The sequence below is a fragment of the Pseudophryne corroboree genome, chromosome 4 (genome assembly GCF_028390025.1).
Source record: "Pseudophryne corroboree isolate aPseCor3 chromosome 4, aPseCor3.hap2, whole genome shotgun sequence".
Taxonomy (NCBI): Eukaryota; Metazoa; Chordata; class Amphibia; order Anura; family Myobatrachidae; genus Pseudophryne; species Pseudophryne corroboree.
The window spans coordinates 185,969,659-185,986,054 of record NC_086447.1 but is presented as its reverse complement, the minus strand read 5'-3'; the positions used below and the strand labels follow the sequence as shown (position 1 = coordinate 185,986,054).

The 16,396-nt window shown below is 47.2% G+C and overlaps 1 protein-coding gene across 1 annotated transcript in view; it reads right to left on the bottom strand.

Moving 5' to 3' along the window:
* Window positions 1-235: 235 nt before the first annotated feature.
* The window catches only part of RBP1 (retinol binding protein 1), a 67,206-nt gene continuing 51,045 nt past the window's right edge, over window positions 236-16,396 (bottom strand). The window contains exons 3-4 of the mRNA XM_063915637.1: window positions 1,978-2,079; window positions 236-471 (exon numbers count right to left, since the gene is read on the bottom strand). Of these exons, the coding sequence (XP_063771707.1) occupies window positions 415-471; window positions 1,978-2,079 (159 nt within the window). The 3' untranslated portion in view covers window positions 236-414. The remainder of the gene's footprint in view (window positions 472-1,977; window positions 2,080-16,396) is intronic.

Below are 16,396 nucleotides of genomic sequence, written 5' to 3'. Positions count from 1 at the left end.
GAAACTTTGTGGAAAAACAGGAATAAAATGGATGTGATGGAAATTCCCCCAAGAAGGTTCACATTACACTTTTCCCCCCTATTTCCTAATTGTCAACTAAACAGCTGAATATGAAGAGAACTATACAGCTTTGTAATAATGTGAGACATATCCTATAACGGGTTTTGCACAATCGGTTTAGTGCATACTGTAGGTGCAGCTTTGAACCATGAGCAGAAAGCAATGCAAAGCAAAGTTAGGTTAGTGTTTTTATTAAAGTAACTTAAGTCACATTGTAAAACAAAATTGCAGAAATGTAACCCTAAAATAATAATTACAATATAGTAAAAACCATTAGTACAGCTGGGAAACTGAATGGGCTTTCTAAAAAGGTCTTTCTATCATGGAGGCTCCTTGTCTCAGTCAAAGTCAGCATTATTGGTTAACCTTCTTAAACACCTGTTTGCAGACTGCATCTCCAACCCGCATCTCCTGCAAAAGATCAAGAAACTCAGATTGGCAACAAATAATCAAGAACACAGTCAAGGAAGAAGGTTTAACTCTACAAACACAAAACAGATATACAATCTGTGAGCAATTGTTCAGTATGGTCCAGCATGTATCCTAATCAATTGACTAGGAACTTGTGGCACATACTGTACAAACACACATTCATGAGATTTAGAAAATTAGAGATTAGGGCGACATGGGAGGGGCTCATCCTGGCATCTCCTTGGTTGAATGCTTAGTCACAAAAGTCGTGAACTTATTTCTCCTGCTAGAGTCTGTGTGGTATTGTTAAAGGAGTTCAAAAGAGGAGAAGATGAAAGACCTCTCAGAACTGAATCATCTATGGTCTAGGGGAGGGGTGGACAGAATGTAGTCTTTGTGCTTAGAGAGAGCTAGTAAAACTTTGTCCACATCCGATCTAAAACACTCATCTCAAGTGTTTCTCTCATTTATGGTGAGAGACCTGTATCTCATACACTGGGGGACATTTATCAAGAGAGAGAGTACCAACCTATCAGCTCCTAACTTATTTTTCCAAACAGTCTGTAAAATAACAGAAGCTGATTGGTTAGAACATTATCTATCAGTACATTTTGATAAAGCACCCCCTCTGTTTCTGAAGGTCACCATTGCAATATGCAAGAAATCGTTTTCTTTTCATCATAATATGACTTTAAGCTACAGCCGGGGGGGGGGGGGGGGGGGGGGGGAATATCACCTAAATACAGCGGAGGCAGCCATTTTGTGGAAAATGTTTAATATTAGTGATGCCACAGCCTAGCACTGGACTTCCGGCCATACTTGCCTGTTTTCCAGTTTTAGGGAATTCTCCGGGACTCAGAGCAGGTAACCCTCTCAGGTCCTGCCCACTTCCCTAGTAAAGAGCTGTGAGGGTGTGCTTGTTGTCATGATCACCACAACCCCTTGCCCTTGCCTCTTGGACCAACCCTCTGATTCAAAAAGTTTCCAAGTATGCTTTAAACCAATGGCAGCACTGTGCTTCTTACTGCATCAAGGTCACTAAATCCTGGACGATTGTTAGGTTGATATGGATTCAGAATACAAAAAGGCTGCCTCTGTCTGTTAACATAGTTGCCAACTATACCCGATTTCCTGGGACAGACCCAGGTTTTAAACATTGGTCTATAGAATTGTCTCTCTGTACAATACTTGTTTTCTGCATTTACCATTTGCTCTTATTTTCTAGGATTTAAAATGAACATTCATGGAAATAGTACTTAAAATGCAAAATAAGTGCAGTGTTGTCCCTTTCGGTAAACATGCTGGGGATTGAAGTGTTCCAGGGTCACCTCAGACAGTGTTACATGAAGCCTACAGTACTACTAAAAGGTATTTAAACTGTTGACAACTCTATAAGTGATGGTTTACATTAATGCCAGCATCCAAGAGTTGTGAAACAAAGATTGCAGTACATAAATATGCTAAGAGCATGAGACCCAAATGTTAGGTTTAATAAAGGTTTTATACCAGGTGTAATTCATCTCCTTCCACCCACTGAGTCCAGCCGCGTCCTTCCTTCTCCCCTTTCTGTACACACACCAGCTTGCCATCGTCCCATTTTACGGTTGTCTAAAAGAATAAGCAATGTATATTGTAAGCACTTTAGTAAAGCAGTGGAAGCCAACAAAGGGAGGCTTTATTCTGCCTCCATGGCTACCTTGGACCCCTAAAGAGAAGCCCAGGCAATTAGTGTGTAGCGCACCTCTCAGAACAACTGAGCTTTGGAAGTGCAATGAGGCCCCAACCCCCATCAAATAAAAAATAAATAAATAAAAAAACCACACACACACACACGGACCAGATGCACCTGACTCTGGGGGATGCTCCACCCCCTCACCATAGTAAGCAGGAATATACCCCCAAATGTGCCAGCTGCACGACAGTCTCCTCACATCTGAACTCTGTATCTTGTACAGTCAGTTGTAGACATGTATGCGTAACATGAATAATCCAGCTGAAGATTTCAACGCAGCAGCTGTGCCACGTGCCATCTTAACATCATCCATTTAAAACTTGTTTGAGGCAAATTGACGTAATGTAATACAGGTTGAGTATCCCATATCCAAATATCCGAAATACGGAATATTCCGAAATACGGACTTTGAGTGAGAGTGAGATAGTGAAACTTTTGTTTTTTGATGGCTCAATGTACACAAACCTTGTTTAATACACAAAGTTATTAAAAAGATTGTATTAAATGACCTTCAGGCTGTGTGTATAAGGTGTAAAAGAAACATAAATGAATTGTGTGAATGTACACACACTTTGTTTAATGCACAAAGTGATAAAAAATATTGGCTAAAATGATATTCAGGCTGTGTGTATAAGGTGTATATGAAACAAATACATCCGGTGCTTAGACTTGGGTCCCATCACCATGATATCTCATTATGGTATGGAATTATTCCAAAATACGGAAAAATCCCATATCCAAAATACCTCTGGTCCAAAGCATTTTGGATAAGGGATACTCAACCTGTATTACATACAGCATGTGCGGATTAGCAGGTGCCTCAGAGATCATCATGTAATCTGACTTGCAAGACCTCAAACACATCAACTGCTGCATGTTCAGATCATACTGTCCTAGATACTGTACATGGCTAGAACCTCAATTAACAATCAGTCCACATTCTCTAGCATCCAACAGCTCCTCTTCTATAATGGGGAAAATTGAAAAAGTAATGAAAGTCATTCCTTAATGAAAAGCATACAGGCCTACTCTTCCGGATCAGCAGGCCATCCTACTAAATTCCATCCATCTACCTAGTTAAGTGAACGGGAACTGATGATGCAATTTGCTGGTGACTGCGGGTCTCCTCCCTGCTACATGATGACACGAATCTCTGCATTTCCCTGCACTTACACCTGGACCTCCACTCCAGAGTCCCGAAGAGTGGGAAGCCAAAATGACAGTAACTATGCCTGATGGCAGATACAGCCTTGTTCCGGTCTTTGGACCAAGTATAGTTATGTCCGAGTATAAGAGAGAAGAGTTTCAGAGAATTTATTGTAGATTTTAAAATAGCAGGTTCAAAACAAAATAAATAATATTTTGGTTACCTACCGGTAAATCCTTTTCTCGTAGTCTGTAGAGGATGCTGGGGTCCATAATAGTACCATGGGGTATAGACGGGTCCACCAGGAGCCATTGGCACTTTAAGAGTTTAACAGTGTGGGCTGGCTCCTCCCTCTATGCCCCTCCTACCAGACTCAGTCTAGAAACTGTGCCCGAGGAGATGACATACTTAGAGAGAAGGAAATACACAGATAGTGGCGAGATTCATACCAGCTCACACAACAAGGCAAATCCGGCCAACATGCCGGAAAACTCAGCAACAGCTGAAACAGTACTGAAAACAGTAAAGAACGCAGAACTTACCTAGGAACAAGGCAGTACTGAACTAAATAACCACTGCAGGAAAACGAAGCACTGGGTGGGCGCCCAGCATCCTCTACGGACTACGAGAAAAGGATTTACCGTAGGTAACCAAAATCTTATTTTCTCTTACGTCCTAGAGGATGCCGGGGTCCATAATAGTACCATGGGGATGTACCAAAGCTCCCAGAACGGGTGGGAGAGCGCGGAGGCTCCTGCAAAACTGCTTGACCAAACTTGAGGTTATCAGAGGCCAAAGTATCGAACTTGTAAAACGTAGCAAACGTGTTCGAACCAGACCAAGTAGCTGCTCGGCAAAGCTGTATAGCCGAGACACCCCGGGCAGCCGCCCAGGAAGACCCCACCTTACGAGTAGAGTGGGCCTTAACAGATTTTGGACACGGCAATCCTGCCATAGAATATGCATGCTGGATGGTGAACCGGATCCAGCGTGAAATCGACTGCTTAGAAGCAGGACACCCAACTTTCTTGGGATCATAGAGGACAAACAGAGTCAGATTTTCTATGACGAGCCGTCCTCTTCACATAAATCTTCAAAGCCCTCACCACATCCAAGGCCTTTGAAGCAATTGAGGAGTCAGTAGCCACTGGCACCACAATAGGTTGGTTGATATGAAAAGCTGACACAACCTTAGGAAGGAACTGCAGACGAGTCCTGAGTTCCACCCTATCTTCATGGAAGACCAGATAGGGACTTTTACAGGACAAAGCCCGCCAATTCCGACACGCGTCGAGCAGAAGCTAAGGCCAACAAAGTGACCGCCTTCCACGTGAGAAATTTGATTTCAGCCTCAAACCAATCCGAGTGCAGGAACTGTAATACCACATCAAGATCCCAGGGTGCCGTTGGCGCCACAAAAGGAGGCTGGATGTGCAGAACCCCTTACAAAAAGGTCTGAACCTCAGGGAGGACTGCCAATTGTTTTTGGAAGAAAATGGATAAAGCAGAGATCTGGACCTTGATGGAGCCCAATCTCAGGCCCACATCCACACCTGCTTGCAGGAAAAGGAAAAAACATCCAAGTTGAGACTCCACTGCAGGAAATTTCTCGGATTCACACCAAGACACATTTTTTTCAAATTAGATGGTAATTTTTAGACGTTACCCCCTTCCTAGCCTGTATCAGGGTAGGAATAACCTCGCTCGGAATACCCTTCAGAGCTAAGTTCTGGTGCTCAACTGCCATGCCGTCAAACTTAGCCATGGTAAGTCTTGATAAGCGAATGGCCCCTGAATAGAAGATCCTCTCGAAGAGGTAGGGGCCTTGGATCTTCCAGCAGATCCGCGTACCAAGCCCTCCTTGGCCAGTCTGGAGCAATGAGGATTGCCAGAACCTTTGTTCTTTTTATAAGTTGTAGAACTTTTGGAATTAGAGGAAGTGGAGGGAACACATACACTGACGTGAACACCCATGGTGCTACTAGTGCGTCCACCGCCGCTGCCCGTGGGTCTCTCGAACTGGAACAGTACCTCTGCAGCTTCTTGTTGAGGCGGGAGGCCATCATGTCTATGTGGGGAACCCCCCACCAACCGGTTACCTCCTCAAACACCTCCGGTTGGAGGCCCCACTCTCCTGGATGGAGATTGTGTCTGCTGAGGAAGTCCGCTTCCCAGTTGTCTACTCCCGGAATGAAGATTGCGGACATTGCAACCGCGTGCCGTTCTGCCCAGAGGAGGATTCTTGTCACCTCTGACATTGCAGCCCTACCCTTCGTTCTGCTTTGTCAGTTTATATAGGCCAATGTGGTCACGTTGTCCGACTGCACCTGAACCTGATCCTGCAGAAGGTGTGCTGCTTTAAGGCCATTGTATACGGCTCTTAGCTCCAGGATGTTTATCGGGAGAAGGGATTCTTGACTTGACCACCTTCCTTGGAAGGTTTCCCCCTGAGTGACTGCTCCCCAACCTCTTAGACTTGCATCCGTGGTTAGAAGGACCCAGTCATGAACTCCAAACCTTCGGACCTCCAGAAGGTGTGGTAGTTTTAGCCACCAGAGGAGCGAAATCCTGGCTTTCGGTGACAGATGTATCCTCTGGTGCATATGTAGGTGAGATCCCGACCACTGGTCCAAGAGATCCAGCTGAAAGGATCGAGCATGAAACCTTCTGTACTGCAGAGCCTCGTAGGAGGCAATCATCTTCCCCAGAAGGCGGATGCACTGATGAACCGATACCCGGGCAGGCTTCAAGACATCCCGGACTATTGTTTGAATCACCAACGCTTTCTCCATCGGTAGACACACCCTCTGCATCTCAGTGTTGAGGATCATCCCCAGGAAAGACAGCCTCCTTGTCGGCTCCAGATGAGACTTTGGAAGGTTCAGGATCCAACCGTGCTCCTTGAGCAGATGCGTCACAAGAGCAATCTCTGGACGATGCCTTGATCAGCAGATCGTCCAGATACGGAATTATGTTCATCCCCTGCTTGCGGAGAACCATCATCTCTGCCATCACCTTGGTGAAGACCCTCGATGCCGTGGATAGACCGAACGGCAGTGTTGAAATGGATAGTGATCGTCTAACAGTGCAGACCTGAGATAGGCCTGATGCGGCGACCATATGGGAATGTGGAGGTACGCATCCTTGATGTCCAGGGACACCAAAAACTCCCCCTCCATCAGTCCTGAGATAACTGCTCTCAGAGACTCCATCTTGAATGTGAAGTCCCTGAGATAAGGGTTCAAAGATTTCAAGTTCAGAATTGGCCTTACCGAACCATCCGGCTTCGGTACCACAAAAAGGTTCGAATAGTGACCCTTGTTCCACTGATGAGGTGGAACTGGAACAATGACCTTGGACACTACCAATTTTCGGATAGCGTCCAGAAGAATCGCTCTGTCTGCCAGCAAAGCTGGCAAGCCTGATTTGAAGAAACGGTGAGGTGGGAGAGTTTGAAACTCCAGCCTGTACCCCCTTGACACTATATCTTGTATCCAAGGGTCCAGGCCAGACGACACCCAAACGTGGCTGAAATGCCGGAGTCTTGCTCCCACCTGACCTACCTCCAGGCTGTGCGGTCCACCGTCATGCTGAGGACTTTGAGGCACCAGAAGCAGGCTTCTGGTCCTACGAACCTGCGGGAGCAGGCTTTTTGGCTTTGGCACGACCACCTCTAAAGAAGATGTGAGAAGGCTTGTTCTTTCTAGGCCTCGCGGGCCTAAAGGACTGTGACGTGATGGGAGCTGAGGGGAGAAAAGGAGACTTACCCGTGGTAGCCGTGGCAATCCACGCATCCAGTGCCTCCCCAAACAGAGCCTGACCTGTATAGGGTAGGCTCTCCACACTTTTCCTGGATTCCGCGTCCGCAGACCATTGGCGCAGCCAGAGACCCCTGCGAGCCGAGACTGACATGGTGGAGAGCCCCGCAGCCATGGAACCCAGATCCTTCATGGATTCTACCAGGAACCCTGTAGAATCCTGTATGTTACGTAAAACAAGAACGACAAAGTGGGCGCTATTATAGAAAAAAAACTTTAAATAATTATATTATTATTTTTTATTCCATGTTACGTAAAAACAAGTCAACGTCCCCTTTATCCATCGTTGTCAAGTCCTCCTGCAGGGTGTTTGACCACTTGGCTATAGCTTTAGAAATCCATGCACAGGCAATAGCAGGCCGCAGTATAGCCCCTCAAGCTGTGTATATGGATTTGAGCGTAGCATCTACTTTGCGATCTGCCGGGTCCTTCAATGCGGTAGATCCCGGGACTGGTAAGACCACCTGTTTCGACAGCCTGGAGACAGAGGCGTCAACTATAGGCAGAGACTCCCATTTTTTTTCTATCGTCTTCCGGGAAGGGAAAAGAAACCAGGACCCTTTTAGGGATCTGGAATTTTTTCTCCGGGTTTTCCTAGGCTTTTTCAAATATAGCATTTAATTCCTTAGATGCCGGGAAGGTGAGAGGGGCTTTCTTACTGTCCATGAAAAAGGCCTCCTCAACCTGCTCAGGAGGTCTGTCAGAAATATGTAACACATCCCGCACGGCCTCAATCATCAACTGCACCCCCTTAGCAAGTGATGCCATCCCCCTCGACACATGCCCATCACCGTCTGCTTTGTCAGAATCAGTATCCGTGTCATCCTGCATAATTTGGGCAAGAGCACGTTTGTGAGAATGTACCGCAGGGGGCCCCGAGGGAGCAGTATCAGACCATACTGCCATAGAGGATTGCAATACCCGATTTGCATGCTCAGTCCTTGCAACCCTTTCAGAAATATGAGAAATAACACCCCCTAAGAGAGGCTAACCACTCCGGTTCTCTAGCTGGGATCTGCGCTACAACAGTGCAATCCTGAATCTCTAGACATGTTTGCTTGTATACCCCACATATACACAGGGTACAGGGCAGACAGTTTCCCCCCCACAAGAATGGCAGAGACACACAGAGATTGGAGCCAACCCACACACCGCGCTATCAGGGCCGGTTCGAGCCCTTTTTGCGCCCCGGACAGGACATAGGGGCGTGGCTTCATACAGGGGGCATGGTCAGTTACGCCCCCTGTACAGTAGTAGCGCCGCTGAAATGCTGAGCGGTGCACGATGACGTCATCGCACACCGCACAGCAAAGGTCCTCTCCACGAAGGGAAACGTCTAGTTCCCTTCACAGGTGGACACAGCGGGCAGCGGAGGGCACAGCAGTGGCAGATCTTGCCATGGCGCGGCGCCCTCCGGAAGGCGCCAGCGCCCCGGGCAAAAGTCCTGCTTGCCCGTGGCAAGATCCGCTACTGCGAGCTATATAGGTATAGGGAGACCCTTAACCATCGCTGACTGTGTCCCTTAATAGGTGACACAGTCTTACACAGCCTCCCCTCCCTTCTACAACCCCCTGGTACCGTACAGATAGCTGGAGTTGCTCTGGAGGGACTGCTCTTCCACTGGCAGGAAAATGGCGCTGAACGCTGCTGGGTCCGCTCTGAGGAGAAGCTCTGCCCCCATAATGGCGCCGTCTTCCCGCTCTTCCAAGATTATACTGTCCTGAGGATTTTGTGCTGGCTGAGATCCGACAGGCCAGGTCAGTGTAGGGTTAAGGCGCCGGCTGAGGGCAGCACCTAAGTACCGCTGAGCCCCCGTAGCGCAGTTAGTACTGGGCTCCTACCCTGATGCCGCCATCTTCACTCTGACCCCCCGCTTGCTAAGGGGGGGGGGGCGGTGACTCACTCGCCACAAACTTCAGCTCTGCATGGGGGTGGCGGCATGCTGCTGGGATGAGCGATCCCCTGCGGCGGGGAGCGATCTATCCCCTCTGAAACTCAGTGTCCAGTCAGCGCAGACAGTGGCTCAGACCCCGCAGGGCGGACACTGCTCCCCACCTCAGTCCCTCGATGCAGGGAGGCTGTTGCCAGCAGCCTCCCTGTAAAATAAAAAAAAAAACACTCTAAAATAAACTTTACCAAGAAAGCTCTGTAGAGCTCCCCTAGCTGTGACTGACTCCTCCGGGCACATATTCTAAACAGAGTCTGGTATGAGGGGCATAGGGGGAGGAGCCAGCCAGTCTATAACCCATGGTAATAATATGGACCCCAGCATCCCCTAGGACATGAGAAAAATAATTTTATATATATATATATATATATATATATATATATATATATATATATATATATATATATATATATTTTTTTTTTAAAGGCAGACCCAAAATCTGCACTTTTTTAACCTCTGACTTTATGACATTTAGCCCACTTCTCTACTCTGTTACCCACAAGACACTAATTACTCCTGACCGCACAAGTACTTGTTATCCTTGCTGCTGGTGAACTCTGGAAAGGCATGGAGAAGACAGATCTCTTCTGCTACAGAGAAACCAATCTGAAACTAGCAGAACTAATCTGCCGCTGATCAACCACTAGTAGATCAGGAGAGGAATTAATGGGAGCAGAGTGGGAGACTATTGAAACTACGACTAGTTTATAAACTATAGGATCCACACATTACCCAGCAAAAAGCTACTTTCTATATTTCTCGTACGTCCTAGAGGATGCTGGGGACTCCAAAAGGACCATGGGGTATAGACGGATCCGCAGGAGCTTGGGCACACTATAAAGACTTAAACTGGGTGTGAACTGGCTCCTCCCTCTATGCCCCTCCTCCAGACCTCAGTTAGACTTTGTGCCCAGGAGTGACTGGACACACACTAGGGGAGCTCTACTGAGTTTCTCTAAAAGACTTTATGTTAGGTTTTTTATTTTCAGGTAGACCTGCTGGCTACAGGCTCCCTGCATCGTGGGAGTGAGGGGAGAGAAGCAGGACCTACTCCTTCTCAGTTTAAGGGCTCTGCTTCTCGGCTACTGGACACCATTAGCTCCAGAGGGTTCGATCACTTGGTTCGCCTAGCTGCTTGTTCCTGGAGCCACGCCGTCACCCCCCTCACAGAAGCCAGAAGAAAGAAGCCGGGTGAGTATGTGAAGAACAGAAGACTTCAGTGACGGCAGAAGACTTCAGTAACGGAGGTACAGCGGTCGCGCTGTGCTCCATGCTCCCACACACCAACGGCACTTTCGGTGCAGGGCGCTGGGGGGGGGTTACTGTTTTTCTTCATAAGGCTGGCAGTGAAAGCATTTTCGGTGCCGTGTCTAAACACCCGCCAGCATGGTATAGCGGCCATTGATCCCCCGCCGCCGGCTTACACAGGTGCTGGGGGGGGGGGCAGCAAGTTACAGTTTTTTTTTTACATTTTTATAAGGCTGTACTGTATTGCATTGGCGGTGCCGGGGCTCCGTGTCCCAGACCCCCGCTAGCATGTTATAGCGCATTGCGCGCCATTTCTCCAGCACCGCCGGCTTCCATGGGTGCGGGGCGCTGGGGGGGAGCGCCCTGGGCAGCGATTGCCGATTTCACTGCTGGAAAAGGTGCATGCGACGGGCCCCAGATGCCGCAGCCGATGGTCCCGCCATTTGGTGGCTGCGGGCGCACTGCGCGCCGATGTTCCCACACGCCGACGGTTTGCTGGGATGCAGGGCGCACGGGGGGTGGCGCCCTGAGCAGCATTACTTTCCGATGGGGTGTAGTGTCTTTGCACTATATACGGTGCCCGACCTATATGTATATATTGTAGTGGAGCTATAGCGCGCTGAGGGGGGCGGGGCTTAGCCTTCACACATACAGGGTCAGCTCCATTTTCCCTCTGTCCCAGCAAGAAGTATGTAATGTACAAACAAGGGGGGGGGGGCACAGTGTTTAGTGTTATGTTACACATATATAACACTAGTTGAGTTAGGAATGAGCATCAAATCATTCTTGTGTGTATTTTCTGTGTGCCCCCTGTCAGTAATACCCATTTTAGTACACTTGTGTCGACAGGTGTGAGTGGTCGGTTATAAACATCTATGGGGTTCGCTGTCGGCATCACCGACGCACGTGGGTGCTTGCTACAATATAAAAAGTAAACATTATATGGGAGGCACAATGGTATGTGGGTGACCCTGTCGGCACCAACTGTTGTCAACGGGGGTAAATGGACATGCTGTATCTGACTTATACCTGTGTATATGCAGTTGTACGTTGCTTCTCTCGGACCGCTTGACGGTAATTTTGCTGGGTTACTAATACTTGCTGTTGACGAATACTGGGGTTTTCTGTTGACTGTAATGTTTCCTGATAGATCCACAATTGGGGCTTTTCAGTACATTGTCATACACGTTCAGAACACAATGTCACTGGGGACCAGAAGGCTCGGGACAATCCGATATATATATATATATATATATATATATATATATATTTATTTAGGATATGTGGCTATATGTGCATTACAATATGTATATTCATATTATGATTTAGGATGAATACTGGTGTATTAGTATTCCTTTTCATGTGCTGGTCGCTCGGTTGATAAAGCTCTAGGTCGGCTGTGACTCACACCCTCTCCGGAAGTCCGAAGGGTTATTCCTTTTTCCGCCACGGATGGAATATTGTGAAAGTCAACGACTGGTCGACACGGGGCCCTGTCTCAAAGGATCGTATACAGGAAAGCTAAGTGTTATGATTATTTTTCTATGCTTTGGGCTGTTTGCATTACAGACACATGAGGGAGTGTTTGTGTTCGGTAAGTCATAAAATAGATTTACCATAGAGAGAGAGCGGAGGTTCCTTATGTTGGATCGTCTCTATAAATTTGAGGCAGGCTGCCGTACGTATACGGGTAGTGTGGCCGGGGGACTGCTGAGGCTGACTCCGAGAGTTACTGGAGTTTTTTCCCTGGGACGGTGTACCGCTGTTTGGGGGGATGCCTCAGTTCAGCCAATCTCGGTGTATATTCCTGGTAAGTCTAACTTCGGGAGTTAGATTCCCTGGCAACAGTTGGTGACGCATTCTTTTGGGGGATGCAGTTATTTTAATCGGTTAAATAAATTTTTTGGTTTTTCCCTTTCTGTACAGCCTGTGAAGGGTGAAAAGGTAAGAGTTCTGCAGCCTTGTTAGGTTCGCAGAAGAGGATGTCGTTTCTATTTCTACCACATACACCACAGGTCGCAAAGTCTATATGGCGGGACCCCGCTCCGGACTCAGTTACTACTTTCACTTAGTCTGGGAATGGATTAAATCTGGTGAGTTATTTATGGAATCCAAAAGGGGGACATTCTGGAATTACAGATGTTTCACCTCACTGATTTTCTAATGGATTTGGTCGTTGCCCCTCTGGAAGGGGAGGTAGTACGCGACGCCATACAAAGGTGCACCAGGTTCAGGGCCTTGTCCTCCTGTCCCGGTTAAAAATAAAAAAATAAAAATAAATATATATAAAAGTTTACATGCGTTGTTCTACGCATTCAGATTACATGGTGGGATAGCCAGGATTGTCTTGGCCGTTTCACTGGAGTGATGGTAGCATGATGGTTTTCTTTCAATAGTAAGAGCCATTGTTATTCTGTACTGAGAATGTACGCCTGGTTGGGGCGAGGTCGAGAAACAAGTGGTGTAAATCGTCGTTTCTCTCTGACTGTTCTTCCACACAGGGAAGGGCTGTTCCCAACGGCGCAGATGTCGGAAGTGGTATCAGGGTAGATACTGAACGGTTGAGGGTCTGTGTTTCCTGTGGAAAGAGGTCTGAGGATCCTGAGTCGGATCAGATTTGTAGTGCCACTCCATCAATTTGTTCTGTTGATGAAGAAGTTGGGTGCGGCCTACGAGGCCTTTTCGGTGAGCAGGTCGAATGCCAGAGTGGTTGTCCGGGGACCTGTTGGGAATGTGGTCCAGGTCTCACCGGCACATGCACCGGAATATAGTTCTAATGGCCAGGATATCACTTCTGTGGTGTCGGCTCAGCTCTCACCTCCTAGAGGGACGAAGGTTCGGGATCCAGGATTTGATCCTGGTGTCCGTGTATGCAGATCTCCGAGGCTGGGGAGCAGTCCTTACATGGGAAGTATTTCCTGAGGAAAAGGTCAAGCTGCGAAGCTTGTCTACAATAAGCTTTCTTGAATTAAGAGTGGTTTTCAACGAATATATTCTTCGTGATCTGCCCGTGTTAATTCTGTCGGGTGACTTGACAGCAGTGACGTAAGTAAGTCGCTAGGGCGGAACAAGGACCAAATCGGCAATGGCAGAAGGTGAAATAGTTTTCCGCTGAGTGGAAAGACTGGTAAGCGTTATATTAGCAGTCTTCATGCCGGATGTATACAAAGGAGAAATAGATTTATTCTGCAGACGCGCTCTCCATCCGGGAGAAAGACTATCATCATGGAGAAGTTTTACAGAAGTGACAAGTCTTTGAGGAGTGTCTCAATTGGGCACGTTGGCGTCTCGCTTCAACGAGAGACCTCAGGAATAGGATTCCAGGTCAATCATCACTCAAGCTATAGTAGTGGACGACCTCGTGACACCTTGGGTGTTTTCGGTCGGTATATGTATCCCCTCCAATTTCACTCTGCTGAAGGTGATAAACGTAAGAAGGACAGAGGTTCCGGCAATCCTCATTGTTCCGGTCTAGCCAAGGAGGGCTTGGTATCCAGTTCTTTAAGATTTGTTCATATAAGATCCCGGGAATCTTCCTCTACGGGATGGACTGTTACAACAAGATCCGGGTGTGTATCAGGACTTACCGCGGCTGCGTTTGACGGCGTGTCGGTTGAACACAATATTCTAATCCGAATGGATGAGGTAATTTCCACACTTCTTCAGACTAGAAGATAAGTAAAGGCAAAGCCTTATCACCGTATTTGGGTTTCAGGGCAGTTTTGACCTTATATATTTTCGTTAAAAAAAAATAAAAATTTGGCCACCTTCCTGGAAGTTCAGACTTTCGTGAAAGGAGTACTGCACTTCCAACCTCCATTTGTGCCCCATTGGCACAGTGGGATCTTGACGTGGTGTTGCATTTCTTGTGTCTCACTGTTTGGAACCTTTATTAAAGGTTGTGTTAAATTTTCTCTCTTGGAGAGTGGTCATACTTTTGCCCTTTGGGCGACTGCGAGGCGGTTGTCGGAAGTAGCGGCTTTGTCTCACAAGAGCCCCTGTTTGATCTTCCAAGTGGATAGAATTGAGAACTCTGATAGTAGTTCTGCCGAAAAGGGTTTTTCTGTGTTTGTCAAAATCCTGCCTATTTTAATGACTGTGGTAACTTCACCATTGGCTGATTCAAAGTCTCTCGATGTTGTCAGGGCTTTGAAGATTTATGCCGCAAATTGGGCTCAGTTTGGGGTAACAGAGGCTCTGGTTGTCCGGTATGCTCCCAGCGTGCTTGGGGCGCCTGCGTCTCTGCAGTCTGTTACACGCTGGATCTGTGATACGATTCGGCGTGCTAGCTCTACGGCTGGATTGCCGTGACCGAAGTCGGGGGAGACCCATTCTACTAGTTAGGTGGGCTCTTATTGGGCGGATGCCCGAGGTGTCTCGGCGGGTTGACTTTGCCGAGTGGCTACTTAGTTGGGTTTCAAACACCTTTGCTAAGCTCTACAAGTTTGATACCCTGGCTCATGGGTACCTCATGTTTGCTCGATCGGTGCTGCAGAGTCGTCCGCACTCTCCCGCCCGTTCTGGAGCTTTGGTATAGACCCCACGGTCCTTTTGGAGTCCCCAGCATCCTCTAGGACGTAAGAGAAAATAGGATTTTAGTACCTACCGGTAAATCCTTTTCTCCTAGTCCATAGAGGATCCTGGGCGCCCGTCCCAGTGCGTACTGTGTCTGCAGTTATTGATTTTGGTTGCACTTTGTGGTGTTTCTTCTCTGTCAGGCTATTGCGGACGTTGTTCATGCCATGGCATGTGGTTTCTTGTTATTGGTTGGGTTGACACACAGGTTGTGTTACATATTCTCTCAGCATATGGCTGTATGTTTTTCATACCGTGGGCTGGTATTCTGTTGAAGGCCATGTCTTGCGGTATGTTCATGGTGTGAGCTGGTATTACACTCACCGTGTGGCATGCAGACTACCAGGGACTATTCCCAGTTGCTGGTGTCCAAAGCAAGGGGCTTGGTTGTGCTCGCCCTGAGCCCTCTCCCGCCCGCCAGCATTCTAATCCCCGAGATCCTGGTAACGGTATGGTGACTGGCGGGATTCTAAGTGCCGGTCACCCATAACCAACCCTTCACAAGAACTATGCTTACCTTAGGATGACCCCAGTCTGGCAGCTATTCCTGAAGACTAGTGGCCCTGTGCTGCAATCTATCCTACAAAGGCAGGATCCTTCTGCACGAGGACTACACTGCAGTCTGCTTAACTTGGGCAATTGGTATCAAGATTGTAAGCTTGCAAGCAGAGCCTTCCTATCTCTAGGTCTGTCTATTACCCAGTTCTGTTTTAATCACTGTTGATTCCAATTGTAAAGCACAACGGAATTTGTTGCGCTGTAAGAAACTTAAATAATGAGAGGATTGCAGCACTGGACCACTGGAGACCTGCTGACCTGATAGGGACTGTAGTCTTGCCCTGTACTGTAGCCCTCATTGTGTGACAAGATTAAGGGTCTGATTTATCACCATCCGCATCCTAAAAGGTGGACGTGAGATGATAAAATCGCCCCAAACCGCAATGCAATTATTCATTACTTCGCATTGATGTATCAATAATCACAAGTAGTGACAGAGCTTGCGGGAAAGGACACACAGAGCTGATCACTAGAGCAGAGTTCCCGCACAGCTTTCTCTGCCATGGGGCAAAGAAAGCTATGCAGAAGGCTACATATGACAGCGAGACCTGTGATTATGCCAGCTGAAGCTGGCGTAATTATCAGAGGGATCACTGCTGCATTTTTTCACTTTTTTTTTTTTTTTTTTTTTTTTTTAATTAAAAATGGCCATATGGCATTTCCCCTTATAAACTATGGGAAAATGTGATATGGTTACTAAAAAGAAAGAATTTTTTTTTTTTTAAAGAGAATAAAAGGATTTCGGAGCAGTTTTTCACGTAAAACTGCTCCAAAGCCCTTTAAAACATTCAAGTTAAACTAAAATAAATGTGAAAAGGGTGTGAAAATACCCCTTTACACATTGTTTTAGTAAATATACAGTATGTTAATAAATCTGCCCCTAAATGAACTGGCTGACA